Source organism: Fukomys damarensis, unplaced genomic scaffold (genome assembly GCF_012274545.1).
Source record: "Fukomys damarensis isolate Sample0158 unplaced genomic scaffold, DMR_v1.0_HiC HiC_scaffold_19, whole genome shotgun sequence".
In the NCBI taxonomy this organism is placed as follows: Eukaryota; Metazoa; Chordata; class Mammalia; order Rodentia; family Bathyergidae; genus Fukomys; species Fukomys damarensis.
Window position 1 is genome coordinate 6070240 of NW_022900931.1, and position 9840 is coordinate 6080079.

The 9840-nt window shown below is 55.3% G+C and overlaps 1 protein-coding gene across 1 annotated transcript; it reads left to right on the forward strand.

Annotated features, from left to right (window-relative positions):
- Window positions 1-2762: 2762 nt before the first annotated feature.
- On the forward strand, window positions 2763-6638 carry LOC104869261 (cytochrome P450 2D17-like). The gene is made up of 10 exons (XM_033766196.1): window positions 2763-3099; window positions 3463-3634; window positions 3898-4050; window positions 4132-4292; window positions 4666-4842; window positions 5026-5167; window positions 5365-5552; window positions 6084-6225; window positions 6301-6426; window positions 6498-6638. The coding sequence occupies exons 1-10, from the start codon at window positions 2905-2907 to the stop codon at window positions 6557-6559; spliced, it is 1518 nt and encodes a 505-aa protein (XP_033622087.1). The 5' UTR covers window positions 2763-2904; the 3' UTR covers window positions 6560-6638.
- Window positions 6639-9840: the final 3202 nt, after the last annotated feature.

The window sequence follows — 9840 nt, forward strand, 5'->3', positions numbered from 1 at the left end:
TCCGGATGGGGGTGGGGGTGATTTCCCAGCCCCCAGTGTAAATAACGTCTGTAGCAAAGGTCGGAGCACTGGCTGGAATAAACAACTTACATAACGAAGGCAGTTCTTGGCATGTGGCCACCGCGGTGTATTTTTGTACAAATGTAGACGAAGATGCCAAGGACAGCTGGGAGAATGGTTGCCTAGGGGGCCACGGGCTGCTGGCAGGGGGTACAAAAGTGACGACACAGATGGACTATGGCTGAGCAGGTGAATCAGAGATACTTAACCCAGTCCTCCGCTCTGCATCTCTTCCTCAGGCCGCTCCAATCTCAAGCAAATGTCCCCCGTCTAAACTGGTGAAAGATACATGGTTTGCTTGTTTTTATTTTTGTGGCACTGGGCCCTGGGTACTGAAGCCAGGGGCCTTACTTTCAGCTAGATCCACAGCCCTGTTTCATTTTGTACAGTTAGCTCAGTTGCCCAGGCCAGTCTCAACTTTTGGGTTCCGTGCCTGAGCCCCCAGAGTGCTGGGATTGCAGGAATGAGCCACTATGCCCAGTCCTTGTCACATTAATTTGAAATGCTGTGCCTTATGTGGCAGCGTCCAGAGGCTCCACCAATGAACAGTGTATTACTTTTAACGTTTTACCTTTTATTTTGAAACAGTTTTAGGCTAGGAAAACTGCAAAAGTGGTTCAGAGCGTTCTCACAGACCCGCTGCCACTTCTAACTCTCTACTCCCCACAGCCTTTCTCACTGGGAATCAACGTGGATGCAGTGTGGTTAGAGACCTTGAGGCCTTGTATCACTTTCCTGCCCTGTCCTTTTTCTGTCTAAACCAGGGTTCCCTGTCACAGTTGTTCCCCATGGCTGTTAAGTCTCGCTGAATGTGGGTCAGATTTTCAGTCTGTTTTTGGCCTTCGTGGCTCTGATAATTGGCTGATCATTTCTTTTTTTAAAATTTATTTATACCCGGGTGTGGTGAAGGCACAGTGTATTTTGCCCCCCTTATCATGCGTGGTACCTGTTTTGAGGAAGAAGGTGTGTTTTACTAAAGCACTAACTTGCAGGAACAGCTCTACCGGTCATTTCTAGACTATCCCATCCACGGAGTGTAGAGTCATATGTGAGAACACGCATCTCCGGTGAGGACCGTAATGCTGCACTGTGGCTTTAAGCTCAGTCTGTGATGTCTCCTCTGCCTTGGGAAGGAACATAAAGCCCGCTGCCTTTGATTGCCCTCAGAGGAGTGGATGAGATGTGAGTGTGACCAGCAGTGCCCGGCTCCTAAGGGCTGGCCCTTGGGAGTCACAGCTCATTAATGCCCATTTCCCTGGTGTCTGCCTCATCCTGACCACAGGCCCGTGGCATGAGCAGGACACTGCTTGAATTACAGGCACTCCTGTCACTGCACTTTGTACCCCATGAGGATAGGACCATCCACAGTTGTGGTGGGTGCACTTCTGGCCAACTTGAAACACCCATCTGAGCTGAAGTTCAGTGTGGTTTGGGCTTGGAAGAACCAGCTGAGCCCTGATTCCAATGGCAGAAAAAGAGCAGTGGAGGGAAGATCGGTTTTCTCGGGGAGGCTTGTGGAGGCTGTTTTCCTGAGGCCAACTTGGAGCTCAACCTCAGAGCTGGAGCTCGGGGTTTCCGTGTCGCTGGGGCTGGCTGCTGATTCCTCGTCTGCCTTGAGCGTCCCTTCCTGGCTCCAGTGCAGATCCCTCAGCCTGGTGGCTCAAATTCTTTACCCGGCCGGCACAGGCTTTCTAGCTTCCGCCACCACTCCTTGGGCCTTCGTGGTGCAGATCCTCAATATTACTTCCATGAAACATTGCTGTGGCTCCAGGGCTCTGGCTGGACTCGTCGAGGACATTGCCTTGGACTCCAGGACTTTTGCTGGACTTGTGCATGACGTTGCCATGGAATCCGGCACTCGGCTGAATTCCTCAGATCTCGAGTATGTGGACAGAACTCTTGCACTCCTCTGCACTTGACTTTGTGGATGAGCGCTATAAAATAATGCTATAAATTATCTATCCCGCACTAAATCTACTCTCTTCAAACCTGAACACAACAGGTATAAATGAAGACAGTAGCCACCACGTGACAGACACCTGGACATTCCTGCCTGCACTGCCATGATTCTCTGATGGTTGCACAGGATATTGATGCCAGTTGCTAGAATATTCATCAGAGGCCACGTGGGAGGACACAGGGTGGATCTGGGAAGGTCTAGGTGCAAACACATCTTGGCCTCCTGGTCAGTTGAGTGGCCGTGGACCTGGCCTCCTGAGGTGCACATCCCTGGACTTCAGCTGTCTGCCTCCGACCCACCATCACACACCCCACGGGACAGTTCTGTGGTGCCTCAGTCCCCCAGACAGGCTGTCTTTACCTGCAGTGACCCTCAGTTGGCCGGCAAATTCCTCCACGCAGCTTCCATGAATGTCTTCCTCCATCCTGAGACTCTTGCCGTGGCCTCAAAGCTCTTCTGCCTTGGCAGGTCAGCTCTCCCGTGTCATGGCAGCCCCTCCAGATTGTGTTGTTAGAGCAGAGATGCACATGTCACCTTCCCACGGCAAGGCCATCACAATACAACCAGTGTGTTCGTCTCCGGTGCTCTACTGCAGGTCTCTGTTCCCCTCCCCTAGGTTTCACATGCACAAGGGAAGAAGGGAAGAGGCTTCTGCAGGGCTCCCTGCCTTTGCTCCGCCCCACACCCAGTGGCTGTAGAGTCAACTGAGAGGCTGGCTCCCGGCAGAGGACAAAGGGCAGCTTCAGCTTTTTTATCAGAGAAAAGCACAGCTGCTCTCTCTATAGCCTGGTGTGGTAGAGTGTGCTGCCCGGTCCTAGGGGACTCGAGGGGTGACAGCCTCTTTGTGTCCAGAGGAGCCAACATTGGGGGTCAGCCAGGTAGCCATGGGGCTGCTGAGCGGGGATGCGCTGTTGCCTGTGGCCGTGGCTGTGGCCGTGGCCGTCTTCATGCTGCTGGTGGACCTGATGCACCGGCGACAGCGCTGGGCTGCTCGCTACCCACCAGGCCCCATGCCAGTGCCCGGGCTGGGCAACCTGCTGCAGGTGGACTTCCAGAACCTGCCGTACTCCTTCTTCAAGGTGAGGGATGTAGAGGTGCTAATGACAGAGGTCACGGTGACCCCTAGCTACAGACAGTGGGTGCTGGGCAAAGCCTCAGGCTGGACAGGGACCTGGGATCCCAAGAGAAAGTAGCTGGAGAGTGTTCTTAGGAGAGGGGACTGCAGGGCCTGGGGACACTTTGGACTTTCCGAGGACAAAGGTGTGGGCAGGTAAAGGCCAGGAGGTGGGACAGTCAGTACAATTCAGGCTGGGTAGATTAGGCAGAATGTGGGTAAGGCCCAGACATGTCCTAGTGACACAGAGGCAAAGGTTCCCGGCTGGGGCTGGCCCAGAGCAGCCCTTAGGCAGGAAATTGACAAGCACCCTGACCTACACCCGTAGCTGCGAAATCGCTTTGGAGATGTGTTCAGCCTGCAGCTGGCCTGGAAGCCAGTGGTCGTGGTCAATGGCCTGGAGGCCGTGCGCGAAGCCCTGGTGAATCACAGCGAGGACACTGCAGACCGGCCACCTATGCCCATCTATGAGCACCTGGGCTTAAGGCAGAATTCCACAGGTAAATGGCGGAAGGGCACAGATGGCATCAGAGCAACTTGGGGCCAGTGACCAGTGGGAGGACAGGGCCTAAAGGGAACAGCAGTGTGGTCAGGGACACAGGAACAGCCTTGGATTTCCAGGGCAAATTCTGGGAAAGTACCCAGTGCAGGCTGGTGGGGGTTTGCTTGTCGCTTCGGGGAGACCCCATACCCACAGAGCAGAAGGGTGAGGGCACAAAGCCTAGTTGTACTTGGTCCCTCTCCCATGCTCGATTTATCCCAGGAGTGGTCCTTGTCCCCTACGGACCCGCCTGGCGTGAGCAGCGCCGCTTCTCCTTGTCCACTCTGCGCAACTTCGGCCTGGGCAAGAAGTCGCTGGAGCAGTGGGTGACTGAGGAGGCCGCCTGCCTCTGTGTCACCTTTGCCAACCAGGACGGTAGGTGCTGGCTGAGGGGCGCCACGAAGGGACAAGGCAGTGACATAAGGGGCACCACCATGATGTAATCCCTATTTCCAGGACGCGCTTTTAGTCCCAACACCCTCCTGAGCCAAGCGGTGTGCAACGTGATTGCGGCCCTCATCTTTGCACGTCGCTTTGAGTACGATGACCCGGGCTTCATCAGGATGATGGACCTGGTACAGGAGTCTATCAAAGAGGACTCTGGCTTGATGCCCCAGGTGAGGGGCTGAGGGCAGTCTGTGAGAGGAGGCAGATTTGCATGCAGGGGCCATGGGGACAGGGCATCTGGAAGAAGACAGCACAGGAGGAAGGGGCTCGAGGGGGCAAATGCCAGACAACAGTCACAGGAGAGGTGGCCGAGTACAGCAGCTCCAGAGAGGATGACACCCTGTGCCTTGTGTTCACCCTCATGAGAATTCCCTCATGAGTAGGATGCTCCTGCAGCCCCCGCCAGGACAGTGTGTGGAGCAGGCAGGTCACCGGTGCACACAGGCAGGCCCTGGTCTATCCCCGAGACACCTGGGACCTGAGGCTGGTCCAGGTAAGTGCTGAGCAGAGGCGGGACCCAACCCCGTTCTGTGGTTGTCACAGGTGCTGAACGCAGTCCCCATGCTCCTGCGCATCCCTGGGGTAGCTGAGAAGGCCTTGCCTGGACAGAAGGCCTTTCTGGCCCTGCTGGATGAGCTGTTGACAGAGCACAGGAAGACCCGGGACCCAGCCCAGCCACCCCGAGACCTGACTGATGCCTTCCTGGCCGAGGTGGAGAAGGTGAGAGGCAGCTGCTGTAGATGAGGCAAGTGGCTCTGCGCTGGGGATCAGGTAGGGTGATAGCGGGGAAGGCGGGGCCTGGGCATCTCAGGGACCTAACGCCGGGTAGATCGGTGGGGAACAGGGGTCACTGTGTGGTTTCCTCCCTGGTCCCTCTGAGCCCACCCTCTCTGCCTGGCCCAGGCCAAGGGGAACCTCGAGAGCAGCTTCAATGATGAGAACCTGCGCATGGTTGTGGCTGACCTGTTCACGGCAGGGATGGTGACCACTTCGACCACGCTGGCCTGGGCCCTGCTGCTCATGATCCTGCACCCGGATGTGCAGCGTGAGCCCAGCAGGGGCTGATGGGAGGGTGAGGGAGGAAAGTAGTGGCAGGGTCCCCGCGATGGCTTGTGCCGCCCGTGTCTTCCCCAGGTTCCTGTAAAATTCACACCCTCCCCACCTGGTAGGAGCCCTTACAACAGGGAAGGTAGCACACAGCTCCGCAGGACTGACCTGCCGTGGGGATGAATGTCTGTCCAGGCCGTGTCCACCAGGAGATCGATGAAGTAATAGGGCAGGGGCGGCGCCCTGAGATGGGGGACCAGGCCCGCATGCCCTTCACCAACGCCGTGATTCACGAGGTGCAGCGTTTTGGGGACATCATCCCCATGAGTTTGCCCCACATGACGATCCGTGACACTGAGGTGCAGGGCTTCCGCATCCCCAAGGTAGGCCTGGGACCCTCCTTCCCCAACATGGCCCCTAGTGGGTGAGGCCACTACTCCTGGATTCCAGAAGTGGGCCAGGCCCAGGCTGGTTGTATGCGATGCTAAGCATGGACAGTGCCAGCCTGTGTCCCCCGAGCCTCTACAACACTGAACTAAAAAATGTCTCATGCTGAGCATAGTGGGGCCCGTGCCTGCGATTACTGAACTCGGAGGCTGAGGCAGGAGGATGGTAGTGAGTTTGAGGCCAGCCTGGACTACGTAGTGACTTGAGGCTGGCTTGGAATACACAGTGAGAACATGTCTCCAAAAAATAAATCGAAATATAAACGAGTCTCTCTGAGTGTGAAGAGCCACTCCACACAGGGACAGGTGAAGTGTGAGTCCCCATGGGAGCCTCATGTGATGTCCATGGGGACACAGAGGGGGCTGAGGGTTCAATGAAAGGGTCCAGGCGTGAGCCAGGCAGTGCGCTCATGCGTGTTTAGTGGCAGGTTTCTGTGTCCCCACCTTCACGTCCCCACCTCCTGCCAGGGCACAACGATCCTCGTCAACCTGTCATCGGTGTTGAAGGATGAGACCGTCTGGGAGAAGCCCTTCCAGTTCCACCCCGGACACTTCCTGGACGCCGAGGGCCGCTTCGTCAAGCACGAGGCCTTCATGCCGTTCTCAGCAGGTGCTTGCTCCTTGGGTTCCAGGTCCCTGTCCCCTTCGCAGGGTGCCGGCTGACTGACCCCGTCCCCACCCACAGGGCGCCGCTCATGCCTCGGGGAGCCCCTGGCCCGCATGGAGCTCTTCCTCGTCTTCACCTGCCTGCTGCAGCGCTTCAGCTTCTCGGTGCCCGAGGGGCAGCCCCGGCCCAGTGACTTCGGTGTCCCTTACTTCAGTCACCTGCCCTGCAGCCCTTCAGCTTCTCGGTGCCCGAGGGGCAGCCCCGGCCCAGTGACTTCGGTGTCCCTTACTTCCTCGTGAGCCCATCCCCCTACCAGCTCTGCGCTGTGTCCCGCTAGAAGAGGCCCCAGTGCCCCAGCGTGTCCCCAAGTGAGCCCCGGAGTCACAGTAAACCAGTCTGGTTGCTGCCACTGCCAATCGGTGTCCGAGTGCACTCCCTGACTCTTCCTTGTCTGAGCCAGCCCTGTCCTGTGTGTCATCCTCCCTGACAGCCCCTGCAGGCCGTGAGGGAATCAGGCTTACTGCTGCTCAGCAGGTGACAGCTCTCCACATGCCATCCGAGACCCATCACTGCTGCCGAGTGGTGGCAAAGCCCGGGAAGCAACATGGGTTTGGGACAAGTGTGATCGGGCTTCTTCCGGGAATCAGCACAGTCCCTGACCCGGTGGCAGAGGGACTGGTGGTCCCCAAGAACCCCTGAGGTGCAGTGAGATGCTAGAAGTTCTCATCGAACTTGAGAAGCTCTAACGCTCACTCATGTTTCATCAGAGGAAGAGGAGAGATGAAAATCAACAACAGTAAAAGACGCTCAAGGTAGAATCCAAGAGGATTGGCGGAAGGGCTCAGCTGTGCTCTGTGTGCAGCGTTACAGACGATGGTCAGTTCTCTCAGCAGCAAGGTGTGACATACGTAGCTGGCGCTGGATCAGGAAAGCTCGGTAGAACCGTGGCACCAGGCATTAGCTGGGGCTCATTCGTGTAGGGTTGGGATCCCCACGTGCTGCCAATCCGTGGCTCAGTCCCTTTGTACTCCTGGGGCACCCACAGTGAGACAGCCCCAGGCCTCCGCTGTTGGGGGCTGATTGGACTCCAATTGCTTGACTAGGGTCTGGCACAAGATAACAGAAGATAAGACAACACTTTACTGTATAAGGGGCCCAGGATGACTGACAGGCTCTTCTCAGGCTCAGATGCTGTCTCCTGGAGCTTGCCACTATTCATTAAACACAGCTTCTCGGAGGGGTGAAGACCAAAGTGGGGAATAGTGGATGGGAGAGCACTGAGCAGAGTCCTAGCAACAAAGACACAAGCATTCTAGCAGGAACAGATCACTGATTAATGGGAATTTTGTTCTTCCCCTTAGATTAATACTTGCTTGCATAGAAGTTCTGTGTATGAGTCATGTTGCCCTTAGCTGCAATATCGTCTCGCCATCCAGGAGGTCACAGGGTGACGTATCCAGACCTCCGCTGTGACCAGTGGCATGAGCACACAGCAACTGCTGGCTCTTCAGGCAGCCACCCTGGGCCAGTAGGCACACTCAGACTTGTAATAAGAAAAGCCAGTTTATAAATCTGCGGCCTGCTCAGCGTGGTCTCCATCACCCCACTAGTACTGTAAAATAATTTATATCTGGTGTGGCCATTCTGGTGTGGGTCAGAGCCCCAGGTTTATAAAGACACCTTCATCAGGAAGGGGCTCCCAGCAGTGTGTTAAGAGTGGAGCATCTGCTTTGTGTCAGCTGCACTGAAGTCCCAAGCCAGCTTAGGGGACTTTGCTGCCCAGGCCTCTCCTCTTCACTCTGATTGAGAGCAAAATAATCACATACATATCAGCCTGTTTTTTACTTTTAATATTATAGAAGATACCTCTTTAAAATATAGCGTGTTGTTTTTGTTTTCTGTGTGTGTGGTGTGCTGGGAAGGAAACTGAGGCTTTGTGCAATTCTGGCACTGAGCCCTACCCCCAGGCCCTTTTCCACGTGTACTGAATAGTGCAGAGCTGTGGACGACCTTGGCCTTCTCTCCCTGTTTCCGGTGCCAACTGGAGGTGACTGGTACTTTGTTCCTCCCGGAACCAGGAGTGAACAAGGATGAATGACAAACAGACAGGGAGTCAGCTAAACATGCAGGCAGCCAGGGGGCTGTTGCCTCTAGGAGGCAGAGAGGACGGATCCCTGAGCCTTTTGCTTTCATTCGCACACACACAGGCACAAGCAATCAGAGGGACACAAGATTCATCTGGTTCCCAGTATCATTAGTTCTCACTCTGGTACACAACTTCACCCCAGCTGTCGTAACTGTTCCCTAACACGCAGGCTCACCTCAGCGCAGCCTTAGCTCTTTCGTGCTCACAGAGGCCAGTTAGGCCTTCATTCTCCTCTGGTCCTCGACACAAAGCTATCAGCACCGCCCATCCCAAACCGAAGCTCTAAGTCACTTTGACAGTAGCTCCCGTCCCCTCCTCTCCCATCCGCTGGTGGCCACCGCTCTACTTTCTGTTTCTGAGAATTTGACCACCATAGGGAGGTCATCAAAGTGGAGTCTGGCAACACTTCAGGTAAGGTAACATCCTGAGGATGCCTTCACGTCCTAGCAGATGTCACCACTTCTTTGCTTTTGAAGGCAGGGCAACTGCATTTTGTGGGTGCCCAGTAGTCCCCCATTCCCACTCTTTCTCTTCGCTCAGTATCTTTTAAAGGTGGGCAATCACAGTCCATAAACCTTACGTGAGGATTCCAGAAACTGACAATTCATAAACGTTAAATCGTGAGATAGCTGAGGAGCGTGATTAATCTCATCTCCCTCCTCCACTCTACTCCCTACAGACGGAAATGATACCTGTGTTCAGCGCCTTCCTACTCTATTGGCTTGGGACCTGTCAGGCACCTTCTAGTGGTCCTGGTGATCACGTGGAGCGTTGCTCCGTCTAGCTCTGTGTTCACGTTAGGAGGCCCAGAGTCGCCTGATGCCGCCTCGCGGTGCCCTCGCCCTTTCCTCCCTTCGTCTCATCTTGGAGGTGTTGTTGATCAGCTCACAGCATCCCCCAGGTGTCTGCCCTGAGCTATGACGTGTGCGAGAGCAAACCCCACTCGCGTGCCTTCATCAAGGCCCAGTGTTACAATTGTTTTCGTGTTAGGGATTGTTGCTAATCTCTCGTGGGCCTGAGTTAGATATTTGCCGCACCATGGGTGTGCGCATCAGTTAGGGTTCTTTGAGGAACAGAATCACATAGAACTATGCGAGGGGATTCGTTAGTTAGGCTCAGAGGGTCAGGAGCTGCTCAGCAAGAAGATGGAGAGTCCTGAATAAGAGAGATCAAGGGTGCACAGCCAACCAAGGTCAAAGGCCTGGAAACTCCTTCTCAGGTCATCGGGGAATCTCTGGAGACAGATGTTCAAAGGCGATGGCAGGAAAAGACAGTCCTGCTCAGGATAACTGGAGTTCTGCAGCATGGGAAATGCTTCTCTCTCTTTTCCTTTTCCTCTCTATTCCAGCTAGGGCTGCTGCTAGTGACACTAGGGTGGGTCTTCCCCCCTCGGTTTGTGCTGTACGTGTCAGTCGTCTCCAGTCACATCCACAACTCTGATTTAGTAATCTGCTAGGCATTCTTAATCCTCT